General features: G+C 53.1%; 7 protein-coding genes across 7 annotated transcripts; 4 read left to right on the forward strand and 3 right to left on the reverse strand.

Moving 5' to 3' along the window:
• Positions 1-169: 169 nt before the first annotated feature.
• CDEST_04360 (uncharacterized protein) lies at positions 170-931 on the reverse strand (the record flags this gene model as incomplete). Its single annotated transcript, XM_062920519.1, has 1 exon — positions 170-931. One exon carries the CDS (start codon positions 929-931, stop codon positions 170-172), a length of 762 nt encoding a protein of 253 aa, XP_062776570.1.
• Positions 932-3,497: 2,566 nt separating this feature from the next.
• On the reverse strand, positions 3,498-5,355 carry CDEST_04361 (Putative major facilitator superfamily, MFS transporter superfamily; the record flags this gene model as incomplete). Its single annotated transcript, XM_062920520.1, has 4 exons — positions 3,498-3,730; positions 3,793-4,502; positions 4,559-5,068; positions 5,150-5,355. The coding sequence occupies 4 exons, from the start codon at positions 5,353-5,355 to the stop codon at positions 3,498-3,500; spliced, it is 1,659 nt and encodes a 552-aa protein (XP_062776571.1).
• A 3,532-nt stretch (positions 5,356-8,887) lies between these two features.
• Positions 8,888-9,412, reverse strand: CDEST_04362 (Putative fatty acid hydroxylase; the record flags this gene model as incomplete). Its single annotated transcript, XM_062920521.1, has 1 exon — positions 8,888-9,412. One exon carries the CDS (start codon positions 9,410-9,412, stop codon positions 8,888-8,890), a length of 525 nt encoding a protein of 174 aa, XP_062776572.1.
• Positions 9,413-10,968: 1,556 nt separating this feature from the next.
• CDEST_04363 (Putative cytochrome P450) lies at positions 10,969-12,705 on the forward strand. Its single transcript, XM_062920522.1, has one exon. The coding sequence runs from the start codon at positions 11,036-11,038 to the stop codon at positions 12,551-12,553; it is 1,518 nt and encodes a 505-aa protein (XP_062776573.1). The 5' UTR covers positions 10,969-11,035; the 3' UTR covers positions 12,554-12,705.
• Positions 12,706-13,125: 420 nt separating this feature from the next.
• On the forward strand, positions 13,126-14,249 carry CDEST_04364 (Putative GroES-like superfamily, alcohol dehydrogenase-like, NAD(P)-binding domain superfamily; the record flags this gene model as incomplete). The annotated part of the gene is made up of 2 exons (XM_062920523.1): positions 13,126-13,287; positions 13,338-14,249. 2 exons carry the CDS (start codon positions 13,126-13,128, stop codon positions 14,247-14,249), a joined length of 1,074 nt encoding a protein of 357 aa, XP_062776574.1.
• A 3,652-nt stretch (positions 14,250-17,901) lies between these two features.
• On the forward strand, positions 17,902-19,050 carry CDEST_04365 (uncharacterized protein). Its single transcript, XM_062920524.1, has 2 exons — positions 17,902-18,475; positions 18,531-19,050. Exons 1-2 carry the CDS (start codon positions 18,118-18,120, stop codon positions 18,929-18,931), a joined length of 759 nt encoding a protein of 252 aa, XP_062776575.1. The 5' UTR covers positions 17,902-18,117; the 3' UTR covers positions 18,932-19,050.
• A 47-nt stretch (positions 19,051-19,097) lies between these two features.
• CDEST_04366 (uncharacterized protein) lies at positions 19,098-19,823 on the forward strand (the record flags this gene model as incomplete). Its single annotated transcript, XM_062920525.1, has 2 exons — positions 19,098-19,133; positions 19,317-19,823. The coding sequence occupies 2 exons, from the start codon at positions 19,098-19,100 to the stop codon at positions 19,821-19,823; spliced, it is 543 nt and encodes a 180-aa protein (XP_062776576.1).
• Between the last annotated feature and the right edge of the window lie 127 nt (positions 19,824-19,950).

The raw sequence follows: 19,950 nt of genomic DNA on the forward strand, positions 1-19,950 counted from the left end.
ATTTCCCCCCTGTTTTCAGTTTATTCCTTCACTAACGACAATCGCACTTACTTGTACACAGAAAATCAGTACCCACTCAGTCTCCCCTTCTAAATCAATACACACACTCACACCACGGTCCCGCGACTCCCGCCTCGCAAGTCTACAAATCCAACCATCGAGCTTCAGTCTACCAAATGGGATCATATTCACTTTTGTCCGCCGCCCGCGTCTTACTCGGATACTGCCAGACAACGTAAAAGCACCAGACCGAGTACAAAGTAAGGAAGCCACCGATGGTGTAGTAAGTCGGCGTGTCGAAGATCTCCGGAAGCATGATGACGGCAGAACTGAAAGGGGCAAAGGTGAAGATGGTGCCGACGATGTTGACTAGACACAGCCCCAACGAGAGACCCTGTCTCGAGCCCGCCCGTAAGTAGTGGTGCGTAGGTCCCAGCACGATGAGGACGTTGGTGAGGCAGAACCACTGAATCATGCATCCATGGCCCATGAGCTCGATCCCGAGCAACACCACCGAGTACATGGCTAGCTGCAACGCCACCGCATACGTCAAGGCCGACGAGAACGACGGTTGCTTCCCGAGCACGCTCGCGAAGCTGGCCTCGCGCTCCTTGGTGACCGCTCTGTAGATGCACCATGACTCCAGCACCGACCAGACGAACAAGCCCGTCGACGTGCCCCGGAGGAACCAGTGTTCCCCGTATTGGGTTGCGGCTTTTCCGATGAGGTATGACCACGTCGAGTCGTGGGCCAAGTAGAAGGAGTGCATCCAAAATGGCATCGGGCCCTTGCCCTCTCGCAGTGTGAGTCGGATGACATAGGCGTACTGGAGGTAGCCGACGGTGAAGCCGACAGCAAGTGGTATGAGGAGCGGTGTGTTGTCCAAGGTGCAGACCGTCGTCAACCGCTCGTAGTAGTCGATGCCTGTCATTTTGGCTGAAATATTGGTGACTGATGGAGGTCGATAAGTATTTAATAGCTGATAATGTTGCGGTAAGTCTACGCCTTCGGTTCCAACTAGAGAGTGAAATGGCCGTTATATATACTTGAGTGTCAACAGTCTGGGAGTAGTTGGGCATCCCTTAGTTCACGGGATTCTCTGTATAGATGCCATGGCTAGATTTAGTGGATGAGTCAGACACTTCGGCGCCGAACTTCCCACAGAGGAGAGTCCAATCCCGGGACGGAGCATTGGCCTTTCGAAATGCTCCGTCAAAGTCCGTTCGGCGCAAGCATCGGCTGAAGCTTGGACGAATCTGCCTTCTTCTTTTTTACTATTTTGAGACTGGAAAAGCGAGAACATAATTTAGGCGTTTATTGACCGGCTCGCTGGCTCTCTTCTTACGCAATATGCTGAGGTAACGATGTAAATAATACTACTCCCTCACGACTCGGACGACGGCCTGCGGGACATCGTCAGTGTTGGTATCACAGGCTGTGCTCGTGTATTCGCAAGTCTTTCGGCAGGGGGAGACTTCGGCAAGGTAAGACCGCAGGTTAGCCTTTTGCTTGTGGTGTCTAGTCACAATAGGGACGAAGATCCTTCTCCAACCGGGTGCTAACGGACTCCAATTCTGCCAAGGACCGAGTGTTCAAGCAAATTTGTCGCGAAGAAATTATAGACCAATCAGAACGAAAAAGACTATCTATTTTGGGACAAAAACTAGAGTGTCTTTGGACTTTATGGAAGTGATGTCTGTTCGTAACCGGTGTGATAGACGGGGCGGCAACATTGGCTAAGATGCTGCTGGACTGACTGGCTGGCTCGGCAGCACCCGGCTCATGCGAATGACATCCTTTGTGCTGGCAAGCCCGGGGGCTCGGGCTGCCCAGTTCGTGGCAGCCGTACGGGCAGCTGGCCTATTCTAATAACCAGAGTTGCTCCACGTCCCTTTCTCCCAAACTTGAAGGAGTTATATCGGTAAAGAGCTCCCGCAATAGCAGAACACCTTATAGAGTTGTTGTCAAAATAGTCGCCATGATCTACAGACCAGGCCGTTCGTCTATTTCCGCTCTTTTATCAACACAGCGTCGTTACGGCCCGCTCGCTCGGGAATGCTTATGACCAAATCATCTACCTTCCTTCCGGATCCCTAATCATCTCGTCCTCCAGGAGCTCTGCGTTGCTCTCGAAGTCGACAAGGCGTGTTTCGGACATCCGTCATCCTGGCAGGAGCAGACAGAGCCTTTCGAAGAAAAATTATGGGCGTTGCGGCTGTGTTGCGGCTTGTCCATTGACTAAAATGTATCGCGGTCGAGGCGGCGGGGCCGTATCCTGAAGTCCTCAAGCCACAGTCGCTCCAGAGGCTTTTTCTTCTGGGGCTGAAGGGAACATGTCACCTACCTTCCAGTTCAACCCCTGCTATTGAGGGCATCGAAGTCGCGTGGTGGTTTCAGATATACCGGATCGGTATGGGAGAGTGAAAATTTAACGATGCCGATTGTTGGTTTTGGTTGGTAGTAAAATTTGATGGACATGGCGTTGCCACCTCAGACCGTGAGGCTTTAACGCAAGTTAAACAATCCCAGAGAGCCCAAGTCTGCCCACACTAGAGCAGGCTTTCGAAGTTGGTCGAGGGACCGTCACGTTGGGAAGCTAAGAGCGTAACAACGTCCAGCGAACAACCACTTCCACTTCTGGAAGTGGAGTTGATTCCGACTCCCCGACGGAGTGGTGGCGAGAGATCTATCTCGAAGGTGGTGGGGTTCATCCGCGCATCAAGTAGTTTGTATCTGGCCTATCAAACGAAAAACAGGCCGGCAGCCATCAATCAACCCACTTCCAGTCGGCGATGACGGACATCTCTCGACAAGTGACATGTTACATCCGGCAGTCGCTGTTGGGCTGGACACGCGGAGCTCGGGACTGCGGAAGACTATGCATGCATCCCCCACATGCTGGCATAAAGAAGCTCACGTGGGGTAATAATCTTATTTGAACCAGGTTGAAGATAAGAGGTACCGAGGAGGTACCAGGCATATTGACGATCTGTGACTAACTCTTCATGGACACACCACACCTCGGTTGTTGCGTTGGAATGAGGCGGATGGATGCCTGACATTGGGGTCAGTCTCTAGCTGATTTCCTCAACATGTTGACCCGAGAGTATGCCAGCGCGCATTACTAACCTCGAACAAGTCTTTGATACAAGTTTGGAAAAATGGAATCTTCGTTCCGTGATGTGACGAGAACATCCTTTTTTGGGACCGGCCGAGAAATCCATGGATTGAAGATCTCGCCCCGGCTTGTGGTAAGAACTAAGAATAGAGCACCCTAAGCGAGTGGTCCGTCGTGTAGATGGTACACAAAATTGACAGGTGGTGAAATTGCGGCGTGTAGTAAATCCAACCCCGAAGGCCATTCCTTTCGCTGATATGAGGGTTTCATAATTGATATCGGCAAGGCATCTACACTTTTTCCCAAAGTGACAGCGCCGCCGTTGTGGTTTTTTGAACAATGCCTACACAATACCAACTTTGCCATGCACACTAAACGACTAAAGAGAAGCATGTCCATGGGTCTCATAAGGTAGACCGAAACAGAACCCGCCCACCAACACCCACAATGCCGCACTGGCGTATATTGGCACTACAGTATATCCGGCGTACGTTGACACGAACGACGCCACGAGGCCGCCCACGCGAAGAAGTGTGGCTGCAATTCCAGTTCCTGTTCCACGAACGGGGCCGGGGAACGACTCGGGGGTGAAAGCGTACATCACCGCATATTCTACCACTTGCGCGTTAGCAACACGCCCTTTTCATGTCTACAGATCTGGAGAGACAACCTACCAAAGTTTCCAAGAATCGCGGTGGCACACTGGAAGCCAATGTCTGCTGCTTCCGTACCGACGGCCGTGTACGCGAACAGAAAAGCCCCGGTCATCACGGCCGAGGCCGCCATCATCCACCGGCGGCCAAAGCGTGTCTCAACACAGAAGCCGGCTGCGATCGGACCGATGACACCGGCTGATGAAACTATACAGTATACCATGTACGTGTGGTCCAGAGACGTGTTTGTGGAATATGTGTCCTTGGTGGCCAGGTACGAGGGGATGAAGGCGAAATAGAGCGGGTAGGCCACGCCAACGGTAAGCCAGATGAGGAACGTGACCGAGGTATGCTGGGCCATCTTCCTGCCTGCAAACAGCTTCTTGTAGTTGTCGGCGTTGTAGTCTCGGAAGCTCTCCCTCAGGATCTCCATGTGCGAGAGTTTCGACCCTCTCGGCGCCATGTCGGCGTCCACGGGGGCAGCAACGCTGCTCGCGCCGTCGTCCGAGGACGAGCCTGCGTTGCAGTGCCGGTCGACGGCCTGGAGCATGTCGAGAGTGAGAGTCTCGGGGCGGCCGTTGTACCGAGCGATGTAGTTCACGGCCTCGACGGCTTCGGCGTCGCGGCCCTTTGAGATGAGGAACTTTGGCGACTCGGGGATCTTGAACGCCACGATGCGGATCAGGCCAAAAGCGATGGCGATACCGCCGAGGGTTATCATGAGGTAGCGCCTAACGTAGGACGTTAACACGGGTTCATGGTCAAGCCGGTGATGTAGTATCCTTACCAGCCCATGTTGTCTTGCATGCGGCAAGGGGCGTCTGTTGAAGGGCACGCGAAATGGGCCAGAAACACCCAAGCCAGGAGAGAGACGATGACTTGTCCCAAATTCCACCACGCCGACAAGCTGACCAGCAGCCATTGATGGGTCTGCGGCACGAACTCTAAGAAAACGACGCTGTCGACTGGCACATTACCGCCGGCCGCCGTGCCAATGATGGCCCAGAGGACGCAGAAGCCGGTGAAGTTCTGGACGCCGGCCACGGCGCAGGCGAAGACACCCCCGTAGAGGATCGTCGCGTTGAACGCAGGCTTGCGGCCGATGAGGTCTGCCGTCGTGCCCCAGAAGGAGGCGCCGACGATCAAGCCGACGTAATACGCTACCGAGCTGAAGCTGAGGCGCGCAATGTCCGTAAACTCGTTGCCGATCGGGGGCCGGATGGCCGTGATGCCTTGAGACCAGAAGTTGTCGACGATCCAGCCGAAGCCGTTGACGACGAAGAGGATCCATTGAAACCTTGACGAAGACACAGACGACCGTTAGTCCCCCTACCCCGTTCGTTCGATACTTCTGTGTCGGAACAATATTGAGACTCACTTGCCCATGCCAATTTCTCCCAAGTGCTTCGCGATGAGCTCCGACTTCATACGGTAGTTCTCATTCACAGCTCCTGTGTAGAAGTCACGGAGGGCCGAATCGGCGTCCGAGTCCGCCTCCCCGTGCTGGACTGAGCCGGAAGGCGTCTGTTTCAAGCCGGTCTCCATCGCGCTTTTGCCGACGCTCTTCTCGCTCGGTGCAGCCATCGTGGACACGGATGGTTTCGGAAAACGAGGTCGCAAGAGAGAAAAGAAAGGGTAAGAGAAAAGAGACAAGGTGAATCGATGACTGGGGGCCCTTCTCTCAGCGAAGAAGGACGAGAAGCCTGGGACCTGATGTTCGGGAACACAAGCCCCCTCGCAGGGCGCCGAGTCCCTTGACTTTATTGAAGCCCATGTACGACCAAGGTCTCAGGGACAAGCTGTTTACCTAAAAAAACACAAAAAGGGTCTGCAAAATCTATGGTCGAATGGAATCAGCCAACTCGTTCAACGGCCGCTCCACCGCTGACATACGTGCTTCTCAGTAGGAGAGACTTGAGAGGGACCCGACCCGTCGTGCCAGGGGTTTTCTGGGGTGAGGGACAAATCAAGGGTCCTATTCCACCGGGGCTGATCTTCCTCCTCAGCCTCAAATCGGAAGAGAGATATGGAGATGGAGATGGGCAACGTGCGGGTCACCCTTGCTCCCCATGTCCTCCTCAGTCATGTTATGGGGATGCGCCGATGGGATCTGTCTGTCACCGAACGGCGTATCGCCGCCTAGTCAGTGCCAGTCCCCAGAAGTCTTTATACGACAAACTAGGATTCATCCCAGAAACCTACGGTCCCCCCACCCCCACTTTGGCATGCACGGCCTGTTCCAAAACCTGACGTTTGACTCCATTCCTGCTGGGATGTTGGACATCGTCTCTCCAATCAACCGGACCACGCGCCGCGTCCAAGCCGCGTTTAGAGTTCGGAAAACAAGGAAAAACGGCGCGAGGACTATCCGCCCGCATAGCGTGCTATGATCATTTCATCATAGATGCGGGTTTGGGACGTGTTGAGCGAGACCCCAGAGGGGGGCACGCAATTCGGACGAAAACCCATATTAAAATGTCTGCAAAATCTCTGCATGTCAACTTTGGGTGTCATGCCTGTCAGAAATGACTCTGGTTTCTCACTCTCTCTTTTTCAGATACCTGGTAAGCGAGGGGAGAAACAAACGCACAAAACAAATAATCTTGTTTGTGAACTCAGCTACCTGATTTTTCAGCGTTGTTCCGCATGGAAAGCCGGGTACCTTTCTGCCGACCCGATATCGAATAGTACCATACGTCACACTAATTTCCCCGTTCTTCTGGCCAAACGGGAGAGATCAGATTGACTCATGTTGAACAAACCTGTGCCTCTTTGAGCTGCATGTCACACGGCTTGGTTGTTTTATTTCCTCCTTGTCTACACCGCTATGTCCTCATCCTGCCCTGGGCCGCGGTAAGCGCCATTTAATAAGTGCTCGCTGTCTGCAAAATCAAACAAAAACCATCATAGTAGTCAGCCAGCCAATATGCCGCTAGTTCATTGGTGTCATTGTCTGTGGCAGTCAAACCCGCGATTGATCCTACGTTGCTGTCGAGTCGACCGTCAAATGACCATACCGCGACTTCGTGTGTTACAAGGTCACCCAGCCATTTGTCCCAACACGACCGAGCAGTGGTGTCACATTGAACATTGAGACCCTCCAGCCGCTTTGAAAAAGAAAAAAAAAAGAAGGCAGAAAAAGCAGTCTCGAAGTTGCTCTTGCCGGCAGCGATTGTGGGAGGGTTGACTTAGACGAACATACATGTTCAATTGGTATGCGTCCATTGGTTGGTGACTGGACTCGGAGCCAAGTCCAGCCTAGCTTGAGTGGATCGAAGGGAGGTGAGACAGGTGCATTACTCACTGTGAGGGCTAAACACTGTTCAAGATGGCATACACGCGGAACAGAGCGAGTATGGGGATATAGAGCTGGGCATCGACCAGCGCACACCACACAACGATATATCGGGTCAGATTCGCGGGCAGCAGGGTGCAGCTTAACTTGACAGAACTCCTCGGCGTTCCCACATTCCCTCGATTATCGCTATGCTAGTCGCAAACGGCCGGGACAAAGCGAGCTTTGGTTCCGAAGTTCTCGGCCAGGCACCCGGCTTCACTGCGAGCAAATCCACTGGCGTTTTCAAAGTCTGAGGATGGTAGGATCGTGGGCGATCTTGAATCGGCCAGGTAGCGCAGGTCGGGTTTGCTGAAGCGTTGCCGTGTTCCAAGATTGTCGTGGACCTAGGCTTCTGGTTGGAGAAGCACATCGCTGAGGCCGAACATGCGCAACGTCTTAACGGACACGGGCGGGATCACATCTGCGCGACTCAGAGGCATGTCTAAATGTGGGTTTTCCTCGAATACTTAGACGGTTTGGCCGAATCTTGCGAACTGAGAGACCTGCCTCGGCGGGCTAGCACGGAGAAGTGGGTCTACGTCGCCGGAGAAAGTGGGGGAAAATACCCGAGCATCAGGCCGGCCAGCCGGCCTCCGACGACGACGCAGAGCGTTCGTGCACAACCCTCGGCATTTGACAAGCATTTTGTCTCATATTCGCGCTGAATTAGGCTCCATTGGATTGCTCACTTCGGAGAGGTAAGTGGGAGATCATAGTAGCACAAAACCATGGCAGGAAGATGTTGGAGTATGTAATCCGGTGGAAAGGATGCGGACTTTATCATGTAGGATCGTACTGTGGAAAGTAAACTTTCGGTATCGCAAATGAGTTTTTTTCCCAAGCAATAACATCTTACTCTTTTCTTTTCTTCAGAAGAACTTACCAAGGCACGCAAGACCCTAGTATCCTGTCTTCAATGTCTTGACGACGTTTTGACTCGGATCTGAGGCCAATGATGGATAAATGATAGCAGGTGCCTCTCCAACTGTTTCGACGGATGATCAGTTCGAAGATATATCACAGCTTATGGGAACGCTGGATGACTCATTTGGCTGGAAATGTGACTTGAATCCGTCCCTCACACGGCATTTACGCATTCCATCTCAACGGAAAGACTAGTTCTCATCTTCGTAAGGGCTCGTTATTTTCTCTGGCCGGCTACGGAAGCTGTCCTAATTGGCACCTGCTTGCCCTCTGACTGCCTGTACATCATGGGCTTTGTGCGTGTCATGCCGTCGTTTCGCTACCTTTCGGGCCACACACGGAATCTTGCCGGCCGGCTCCATGATCGCTGAGGCGTCGGATGTCGCGAAACAAGCAACGAGAAAGATAAAGCTAACGGCCTCCGAGAGCTGGCTAGTCCGCCCAGGTACCCCCTTACTATTTCGACATGGCCCTTTCATTGCTTCTGTTTTTGGTGTTTCAGCTCCCTTCTTTTGGCCCCAGCCTCCAGGCCGGCGACAGTACCCATCAAGACTGTGTGGTGGCGAGCGGAGCGTCTTCCAACCGTGTGAGAGAGAACCTATCATCCCAATACCGGAAGGAGCTGGAGTAGTTGCCGATGAAGTACCTATGGTGATCGTCGTACCAGTTGGCGCCGCCCCAGAAGGGCACCCTGTGGCGCAGGCTCCAAGGGAAGTCATATCCGGAGTGAGCGTCAATGGCCTGGAACTAGCAAAGGGTGACCCAGGCGATGACAGTCAACAGGTGGACGTTGCCTCGGAAGAGTCCAATAATCAGGGGTGAGCCTATTGTGCCGGCACCCAGGAGCAACGTCTCTCACGGGCTCGCGTACTCGGCGGCCAGGCCAAAGGGTGCGGCGTAGGTGTGGTGTATGCAGTGCACCTTGCGGTACATGGAACCCCAGTGCAGGAAACGGTGGACCCAGTAGTGGTATGCGTCCTCGAGGACGAAGAAACCGACCAGCTGGGCGGCCATGGCACCCCAGGTCGGGAAGGGTACCTGGATGTTGAGCCCGACGAGCTCACACAGGGGGTGGAAGAGGACGATGAGGGGCATCTCGACAAGAAAGTGGATGAGGAGGACAAACTTGGTACACCCCCACTGCTGGGCGGCCGACGGCTGCTTCGCTTCCTGAATCTTGCAGCACAAGAAGTGGCTCGGAAGGGCGTCCGCGACGATCAAGGGAAGGCATCGAACAAAATAGACGACCTCGTGAGACCAAAAGGTCAAGAGGCCCGTCGCGACGGCGCCACTCTGCCAGTAAGCGTAGTGCGCCCACCAAAACCGCTCCACAATCGATAGATGCGGGAACTGGTCGCTGGCGTAGGTAACAAGTAACATGTAACCCAAGGACGGCGCAGTTACATTGTTGGCCAAGGGCAGGCTTCTGTTGACGCGTCAAAAAATGAAAGTCAGCTTCACTGGGTGTGTGGTGATTGAGCCACACGGTGATGTAGATAGACGAGAACAACGAGAACACCAGCTGGAGAACCTGCGTGTTATAGCCGAGCAAGAAATCCATGATTCTATTTACTGAGCACAACTTGCAGTTAAAGGTAAGAGTTTGTGAGCTGCTGGGTAAAGAGACAAGATAGCATTGATGAAGAGGCAAGCTACTTGATGGCCAGACAAGATGAGGTTTATGAATCCTAGATTATCCTGCAGCACCAGCATGGGCTGATCCGGAAAGCCATTCCCCGGTGTGGCGGTGCTCGTAGAGGCGTGTTCGAAGCCATATGGGTCAAGAGGACAGGCTGATCAGGGTTAGTACTGCGATCCAAGCATGTAAGCGAGCGGCTCAGGGGAGGGGTTCGCATCCCCCCCGCGAGTGCGAATGGCGGCCAGCAGAGCTTGAGATTTCTCCTATCTCCAATGTTTCGCATGCGTATCATAGTCCATCTCGATTGAATAGACCTCCGTGTTGCCATGCCCCTGTTTGTGTGGTATCCTGCCATTGAGTCGAAGAGGGTCGACCGGGCGTCAGTTTACCAAGGCTGTTTGCAAAGCCATCAATCCCCGTTCTCAGGCACTTTTCAAATTGCCGTCATAGAAGCTTCGTCCGTGAATTCCCTTGCGGTCTCTTGAACAAGCCGACAGCATGAAATACCAGTCCATCGAAGGGTTGCCTTCTTCCCCCCCCCACCCCCTCCTTTCCTAGCCGTCCGGGTTTTCGTGGTGAGAGCAAACCTGTCAGTCACCCGTTGTTTTGTACAGCATCATTGTGGCAGTCTCACAGTCTAACATTGTTGGTTGTCGGCTCGCTTCCGCCTTGTCGTTCTTTCGTGATTACCACGGGACACTCACTTACACGCGCACGATTATCCGACCAGCAGCCAATTCCCATTCAAGACTTGCCCTGACATACGCTGTAGCAATCATTTTGGCGACACGAGACGGCCAATTGCTCTGAATGTTGCCGGCAAGAGGCTTTAGGTCCTGACCTCGCCCGCAGACATTTCGACCGCGTACAAGTAACACCACCGTCCTGACGTTTGAAGTCTTCGTTTTGCAAGCCGTGTTCAACCCAGGATTCTCCTTAGTTTAACATATAGCGACTTTACTCCCGAGTGTTGTGGGAAATGCTGCCACCTTTATCGAAACCCTGCCAAGATTCATTGAAACAAGTTAGATTGTCTTCATGAGAATTCAATTAGGACTACGTACTTGATGCAGTAGTAGTTTTTAGAAAACCCTACGTTGTCAGCCGCAAGGATTCTTTCCTGTGCGGGAAGACACGCTTTCCAGGCATTCCAGTCGGCATGAATTTGGCTTGACATAAGCGCCAAAGATCTTATCGTGGACCCCTGTCACGTGTGTTTGTTCTGTTTGTAAAGTATAATGACGTCGATCCATGACCCTGACTCACCCAGATAACATATCAACGACTGTACTAGAGATTTGCGCGTTTTTTAAACACCAAACTCCTAACGCAAGCCAACCAGGTTGGGGTTGAGCACGGGAAACATGGCCATTCTCGCTGAGCTCCTGGCTCGGGCAGCTAGGGACTCTGTGACCTTGTTCCTCGTTGCCCCACTGGCGGTTCTCTGTTCATATCTCATCTTCAATGTCTTTTTCCACCCTCTCCGCAAAGTCCCTGGTCCATGGGTAGCTGCAGCGTCCCCTCTATGGTTATGGTACCACTCGTATATCGGCAACGAAACAACCTCGATCGAGCAGCTGCATTCAGTATACGGCCCGGTTGTCCGAATAGCCCCGAATGACATCGATATCAGTGATGGCGCAGCTCTTGCTCCCATCTACTCCGAGAAGGGCGGCTTCTTGAAAGCTCCCTGCTACAGCAACTTCGACTTCGACGGACATCCAACCATCTTTTCTTCTCTTGATCCGGCACACCGGGCTATTCGGGCGAAAGCAGTCGTCAGCATGTTCAGCCCAGCGTCAATCCGCAAAGAGGGAGATGCGGTGCTTCAGTCCTGTGTGAAAAGGCTTGTCGCGCACATCAAGGAAGAGGCATCGACCGGAAGGCCCGTTAACATGCTCAACATGGGCAGATGTCTGGCGCTGGATGCTGTTACTGAGTACCTCCTCGGCAAGTCATACGGCGGCATCGCCGAACTCGAGGCTTGCAGGTCCAACAACGCTCGCGCGAGACTGTCTGCCAGCGAGTTTGTCGACACTTTCGTAGCAGTCGGGCGCTTTTTCCTGCTGCCGAACTGGGTCTTCCACGGGCTCGAGTGGGCTCTGCCCAAGCTGTATCCTGACCAAGCCGTCGACCAGTCGATGGATCTAGTCACACGCTTTTGCAACCAAGCCGTTGCCGATGCCAACCCCGAGAAGGACCAAACATATCAGACTCGGCTGCTTCGAGCTGGAATCAGCAAAGAAGAGGCCGCTATGCAGTGCATGGATCTCATATTCGCCGGAACCGACAGCACGGGCATGAACTTTGGCACGATATGCTGGCATCTGGCACGATCACCTGCGATCTACCGGAAACTCCAAGAGGAGCTCATGTCGCCGGAAGCCATCAAGGCGGACCCCCAGACTCTGCCGTATCTCCGAGGCGTAGTCCGCGAGGGGCTGCGCATGTCCATGGCCAACCCAACACGGCTGCCACGTCTCGTGCCGCCGACCGGGTTTTTGTTTTCGACGAACATGCCGTCATCGGGCGAGAAGAAAACTTTCAAGATACCCGGCGGCACCAGCATCGGATGCGCGCCCTTCAGCCTGCACTTCAACGAGGCCGTATTTCCCGACGCAAAGTCATTCAAACCGGAGCGCTGGTTCGAGCCGACGGAGGCGATGCTGCGCGATTACATTCCCTTCGGCCTGGGACCGAGGCAGTGCATCGCCCGCAACCTTGCTTCTAGCGAGCTGTTCTGGGCGGTGAGGGAGCTGGCCATCTCGGGAGTCCTCGACGGTGCTCGTCCAACGGGGCGTATGAAGGAAGGAATTATTGTTGATGAGTGGTTCAACGCCAAGGTCCCGGGCCACGCGATCGAGTTGGCGTGGGGACATTGATACATGGACACAGAATACCCTTCGAAGAGCCTGAAAAGACAATGACAATTGCCACATGTAGTTTTATCCCAACTGCTACGCCCATTCAGTCAGATCACGGGCAACTTTGCAGAAAGGATCAAGGGCGATGACTTTGTGTTATCAGTGTTATCAGGGCGATGTATGGTGGTTGCGAATACTCCGTAGTCCTCTTACATAGATATTGTGTCCATGCAGTGGCGATACCTCGAACTGTGCTTTCTGTGGTATTTCCCCCCCTCCTTCCGCTAGAAACTTCCCCCAGAGTCCTTGGTCCAAGCTTCGTTGAATGAAACGTCCTGACTTGCTCAGGGCGGACACCAGTGCCACGAGAGCGGAGAATATATCCACAGCATGGCGTCAACCCCCCCGGCTCGGCATGGGTTGCTGACAAACGTTGAAGAATTCGCATGGAGTTGATCAGCTACTGGATAAGAGCACCTAGATCTGTCCTGACAACCGCCGAAAGACCAATCCCATCACTAGATGTTGCCGTTTCACTGACCGATATCAATTCGTTTCTGTACCTAACAAACACATTCACTGCCTTGAAAATGTCTCGTGGTTGGACTCTGAACGGCCAAAGCGGCTTTGACAAATGCCTCCAGTACGAGGAGAACATCCCAAGGACCAGCACGCTGGCGTCAAACGAGGTCCTGGTGGAACTCCACGCCGCCAGCCTGAACTATCGTGAGCTTGCGATTGCCAATACCGATGTAAGTTCGCCGATTGTGCAACATGGATAGGTTAGCTAACGGTTCTCCAGGGCCCAACGGCGGCGCGGGCAGGCCCGATCCGACCCAACATAGTCCCCGGCTCCGACGGCGCCGGAGTCGTCAAGCAAGTCGGGGCGGCCGTGTCCGCTTTCCGCCCCGGTGACCGTGTCATCACCCACCTGGCTCCCAACTTGGTCGAAAGATCCGGAGACGAAGCCCTGCCCGCCTACCATGACATTGCAGACGGCCTCGGCCAAGTTGTCGACGGAACCCTGCGGTCGGAGGGTGTTTTCGCGGAGACCGCGCTCGTCTCTGCCCCCGAGTCTCTGGACTGGCCGGAAGCCGCGACCTTGACATGCAGCGGGCTCACGGCTTGGAACTCTCTGTTTGGTCTCAAGGGCAGGGAGCCCGGACCGGGGACGTGGGTCCTCGTCCAGGGGACGGGGGGCGTCAGCATCGCCGCTCTGCAGCTCGCCCTCGCAGCCGGGGCTACCGTAATTGCCACGACTTCTTCCGAGGACAAGGCGAAGCGGCTGAGAGACCTCGGCGCGAAAGCCACCGTCAGCTATCGCGAGAACCCCGAAGACTGGGGCGTCAAGGCCAGAGACCTCACCCCGAACTGGAGAGGCTTCGATATCGTTGTCGATATTGCCGGCGACGACTCGCTTGCACAGTCGATTGCGGCAGTCAAGACGGATGGACTGGTCGTGGCGGCAGGCCTCGTGGGGAAGAAGGTCGAGCCCGTTCCGATGTTGGCTGCCCTCGGCCGCCCATGCATCGTGAGGGGTGTGCTCCTGGGCAGCCGGAAACAGTTCCAGGACATGGTCCGCTTCGTGGAGGAGAAGGGCATCAAGCCGGTGGTTGACGATGTGACGTTCGAGCTTGCCCAGGCGAAGGATGCGTATGCCCGGTTGGACGCAAAGAAGCACTTTTCAAAGGTTGTCATCCGGATTGACCATTAAAATCCCAAGATAAAGTTTGAGAAACAAAAAGCACAATGCTTCTTGATGTTAATACTGTCCTACGAACACTGTTCATCAACGTAAGGTTCATGCCTATTCATCCATTGATTCCAATGTGATTTGTTACTATTTTCCTAGGCCCGGATTATCATTTGTCTGACTTACCTGAAATGACCATCACAAACATGAGTGCTTTTGTTTCCTGTGTAGTGTGGAATCTGTATGGAATCTCGCCAACGGGGAATCTGCTTGTCTACTAAATCGCTAATGCCATCACTATACATGATACGTTGAAATCAAGTTAGTGAGATCTCGTGAATCTGAAGATGAGGCTATGTGCTGTCATGAAAAGCGAGTAGGCTGTACGACAAGAATTCTCTCTTTGGTGACCCGTTGGGCGTCCCAGAAAAGAATGTGATAGACAAGAGTGTTGGTATCACAGGCGAAATACCATAATCATAGTGCAGCCTTCCGGCAAGTTGGAGCAGAAATTGGTCTCCTGTTAAATATACTAAAGCCTGAAAAATATATAATCAGACAACATTTGAACTCATTGTGACAAGCGATCCATACAAACCAAGTGAGGGCATTCAGAACCTGCTACCGGATGCTCCGTTCGGCAGGGGTCCGGCTCATGCGAATGTCGCCGGTCCCGCTTCATGCGCCCCTCTGCGCCTGAGCCCAGGCTTCGGCACAGCCGCGTCTCGAGGCCTGCTTTGTTGCTGCGGGCACTTGGCTCATTCTTAGCAAAATTTCATTGTCTTTATTCCTGTGCCGTATAAGAGATCCGAATGGAAATAGTCTCCCGGGTCTTCGGGGTCCTCTGAGCTGTGTCCACCAACACGGGGCTGATGCCTATTGGCCCATTTAAGTCACAACTTTCTCCCATGTTTCTCCTTTCAGTTACAGTGTGGAGGAAGTTGCAAAAAGTCAAAAAGATCCGGCCCTCTCGGCTAGGCCCCAGCCCGCGGCAGATGTGGGAGACGAGCGCCGGGCAGTGCGGGTAGGCCGAGACCATGCCGCTGAAGAAGCTGGACAAGAACGACTTCCCTTTCCCATATGCTTGGCAGTCGATCACTAGTAAGGGAAAGTATTCGGCCATGGGCGGTCAAGAAAATCGGGCTCCTATCTCTTAAGAAGTCCGCTGACTGGAAAGATCGATAAGCTGAATAAACTTTGATAGATATGTTGGCGGCCATATTCAAACGTATTTATGTACTGCACGGTAAGTGTAGATACGTCACTGCTAAAACAAATTTACGAAGCAGCGCTTCAATCGAGCACTGACTTTGAGTTTCTTATATTGCTCTACCTTTTGGCAAATAGTGAGGCCCACTAGGGTTTTGTACTAGAGGGTGTAACTTCTAACACCCGACTACTGGTTTGAGAGTACACGCAAGGCAGAGGTGACACGGACAGGCCAACGAAGTGGAAAGCATTGATAAGAGGGAGGGGCTGCAGAAAGAATGTTCCCAAGGTCTTACGCGACAACGTAGAAGGTCAGTGAAGAAAGCACAGGATTACTCATTGCAATACAAAACTTTCACATTCATCGTCGCATAAAAGTCAACTAGAACTCCATAGAATTGACTTCCAATATCCGAGTCTGCCATTACGCGGCAGACACCATTTAGAATTAGGAATACCAGGGCCTTTACTAAAGATCTACAGAGCAGTCTCATCCCCTAGAAAAGAAGTCCACCAGAAACAGCTCGGCAGCTGGGCAGCTTTGGCATTGCCATTGCCAAGAAAGCTACAGTTATGGACCTCTCAGCTCAGTAATCGAAAAAGGGATGACGGACCAGCCGTTTCGGAGTCCGACAACACACCCCCTCCGTAGGGACTTCAACGGACAAGTACATGTAAGTTTGAGTCGTCTAAGATTCTCACTCAAACCTATATAAGACTCAGTTTTGAATCCCCAGAAATGATGAATTCACTCGAACATCACCCTCATCTTTCACATAAACTACATACATCATCCTCACATTCGCTCGACAACAGCCCCACAAGCCCAGCCAAGGATATAAAAATAACCAAGATGAAGATTTCATTCGCCGCCGCTCTCGCTCTCGCTGCCTCCGTCGCGGCTCAGGAGTAAGTCACCACTTCAACAAGCGTCTCAAAATTGTCAAGCTGACTTTGGGTGCGTCCCACACAAAAAAGGTTGCTTTCCTGCAGCATCCAAAGTCAAGGAAACCAGGTTTTCGTAACCGACCCAGCCCTGTGCTCTGCTGCTCGCGGGCGCCAGGTTGCGGGTCAATGCTGCGTTGGAAATGGGTTGCAGAGGAACGACTATGCGCAGGCCTGCGGCGAGCGTGGTGACAGTTCTGGAAACAGAGGCGTAGTCAGCTCCGCTGGGACTTGTTGATGATGGATAAAATCGGCGGGATGCTCATACGAGTCAGGAGTTGGTGGGCGAATGACGTAGAGCACAGCCTGTGATGCCGGCCAGTTCAACCGCAGTTAGCAGGGATTGCTTTTCTCCTACAACTTGAATCAACATATCACGCAGTTTGCTGCACCATACCTTTGTTTCTCATCACCTTCAGAAACATGCCCTTCAAATCCTGTCAAACCATCTTGAAGTTTCATAGTGATGGGTTCCATCATCATGTGGCCCCAAATTTCGTGTGTCAAGTTCACTTCCACATCTTTGGGCTCTGATGGGCCGTAGTGAAGAAGTCGTGTTGTTGCAACAGCTCCATCCAACAAATTGTCAAAACAGTCAACTTACAGATGGAGTGACGAGACAAGGACTTTCACCATCTTCACTACCGGCTCCAGGGTCGATGAGTAATTCTTTATCGAAGGATGCTTATAGCATAGCAGTTTATGATCGTTTTGCCATTGCGTTGTGGCTTCGGAAGGAATATATAGCCCTAACGCCATATAACAACAGTTATCACAGAATGTCGTGAAAACTATCGCAGCGCTTCTTGAAACGCCGCTTGAATAGACGTGGATGGTTGACACATAGCCATCTAGCTGACGTCTTATGCCTACAGTGCGCATGCGATGACTTCAACTACCAAACACGTGGAAGGTGTCAGATGCGGGCAGCGATGCATCCCAGAAGCGTTTAGCTAATACTGACGGAAGTCTACAGGTATTCAGTTTCTGATTCAGGAACTTTCCGCCCCAAACTCAGCCGGACGAAACAAGTCATCTCATTGAAAGTGCATTTTGCGGCGTCGGGCACACCAATATGCAGTCTGATGGCAAGTTGGGCCGCAAGGCTTGATAGTTCGCCATCAATGGGTTAAGCCAATCCTGATTCGCCTACGCCATCGGGAATCTCGGTCACATCACCCCCCCTTCGCCTGCAAGCTTGGCCATTTCAAATGTGTAAACACACTGGGGAAGCATGATGACTGGGCCTCGAGTGCGATTCGTCATATGATGATTTGGAAAGAGGCACGCTAGCCATGACCACGGCCTGGAGGCTGACCTAGGTTCCATCCAGGCCTCGTGAGCTCCAGCAGCTATCAGCAGCTACGGCTCGGGAGAGCTGTCCCCGTGGATAATGCAGGAGGCAGTGTTGACGCATGGTCCCAACGCATCGGTCTGTTTTGAGGAACTTTGTGGCTTATATAGGCCTGATGCCCAAACTGTTGAGATGCGTCTGGCTGGCTGACACGCCAATTCGCCAACTGTCGAGAATCTGTTTGCTGCCCGGTTTTCGGACCAACGAAGGCTGCCTGGCCCAATCCAACCCTCCATCACGGCATAAGCGGCCTTATCTTCCAGTTTCTGCTGTGAGTCTTAAAGAAGGCGCAGTTATGTTTTCCAGGCGTCTTTAACGGAGAAAATTGGTGCATAAAACGATTTAAGCCACGCGAGGCCTCCTTCTGTTCTTAAAGTTATCATGCCCCCCAGACTTGCCAATTCTCACTCATCACCAACTCCGTTTTCATCACCAGCTCATCTGGCAGTTTTCCCCTTCTTTTTGCGTCTTTGTCTACAAGGGAAACAACTTCAAATTCTTGTCAGCTGGATAATCTTCGCCGCCATGCCACAGCGCCACGGTCATCACAGGAAGCATGAGAGCAAGAGGCCGCACAAAAACAGCCCGCACCGGGAGTCCGCCAAAGACGTAACTCAGAGAGAAGAAACGGCATCTCAGCCACCAATATTGATGGTGCCAGCAACCGGGCCTTGGTCTTCATGGGCTCTTGACCCCGAAGGAAGGGGCTTTTATTACCGCAATCGCATAAACGCAGCAGGTTGGTCATTCTAAACGGTGCAACCAAATATTGCCTGATCCTAATCTTGGCCTAGGAAGATACGAATGGGACTTTAGCCCAAAGACCACGACCTTCGGCTACGCGCAACCTACACAGCAAACAGGCTACCATCAATCTTCGCATGCGATAGCGCCAGCGCCGGCTTTCAGACAGACGTTGATGTTCCCGACGGGGCCGGCCCTGGGGGAAGACCAACCTAGCGCTGACTCCGATTTTACCAACGACTTTGACGATGAAGTGACATCTCTCGCTGCGGGATCGGGATTTGTCATCCCGGCCATCATTGACGTGGATACAAAGAACAACGTCAAGGTGCTGGTGCCCGATCCCAAGACGGGAGAGGCGACAATCATTTGGGACAACAAACGCAAGCACGCTCACAAGTTGAAGGCGAGTCCAAATGTCAAGGTGCGAGAGTGGCTACACAAGGAATGATGTAGCAGCAACTTTAGGATTCTGAGAGGAGATTTGCCTGTCTTTGGGTTGATGCAAACTTGTACACTCTCGTAAATCATAGACGCATATAACGTAGCCCAAGTCATACATATTAGAACAATTCCAGAGAGTCTGTTTTCTTGGAGGAGCCGCTGAACACACGGTAATGACGGCGCTTCTGGACAAACTCTCTTCATGGCTCGTAAGTCGCGGTTTCCCCGTTCGCTTGCAACCTGAATTTATCTTTTAAGATGTGGCTTAAAGGTTTTGTGGACCATCAGTCAAATACTACACTGTTACTTTTACTAGTATGTGCAAGCTGGCAATGCCCACGTAAAGTTGCCGTGGCTGCAGCCCACCTGCCTGACGAGGCGTGTATTGATAGTTTTGCCAAAGCCGGACGGAAGCGTCCCGCAAGGGTTCACGGAGACCCACCCATGCCTTTGCGCCTTCGGAGGGCAGGGGGATCTCCCTGTGGAGATGGAACTCTGACGAGCTGAAACCTTTCGGTTTGAAGGGAGCGAAATCGTTAACGTCGCCCGTTTCCCGATCTTCGTCCGAATTGACAACCGTCAGTTGGCCACACGACCTCGTAGCGGAAGCCGGAGACGCCGTGGCGACAGTCCACTTCTGGCCCAGCCGAGGCCTTAACAGAGGTATCAAGTCCGGTATTGCACTGAGAAACGAGATCGTCCACGAGCTGAACGAGGGCAAGTTCGTCGGGTTGCCCCTCGCTGCCGTGAAGCAGTACAACGACTTCATCATGGGGCTCGAGGATCGCAAGCACGACAAGCGCAGAATCCCCATCCTTAATCAATGCAGCACGCCGGAGACGCTCGGGTGGCTCCTGAGCAAGGCCGGTACCGTCCCGGACAGCGAGGCGACCAAGTAGCTGGTCGGAGCCATGGCCCAGATTCGCCGGCCGGCTGGAGCAGTGGAGCGAGCGACTGGGCGCTCACGCCCGCGGCCAACGTCGAGCCGCAGCCGCGCATCATCTTGAGGCAGACGGACCCGAAGGT

This window comes from Colletotrichum destructivum, chromosome 3 (assembly GCF_034447905.1).
Source record: "Colletotrichum destructivum chromosome 3, complete sequence".
In the NCBI taxonomy this organism is placed as follows: domain Eukaryota; kingdom Fungi; phylum Ascomycota; class Sordariomycetes; order Glomerellales; family Glomerellaceae; genus Colletotrichum; species Colletotrichum destructivum.

Coding starts and splice junctions, on each gene's coding strand:
- CDEST_04363 (XM_062920522.1), top strand. CDS start 11,036: ATGGCCATTCTCGCTGAGCTCCTGGCTCGGGCAGCTAGGGACTCTGTG.
- CDEST_04365 (XM_062920524.1), top strand. CDS start 18,118: ATGCCCCCCAGACTTGCCAATTCTCACTCATCACCAACTCCGTTTTCA. Junction 18,476..18,530: donor CAATCGCATAAACGCAGCAG/GTTGGTCATTCT, acceptor ATCTTGGCCTAG/GAAGATACGAATGGGACTTT.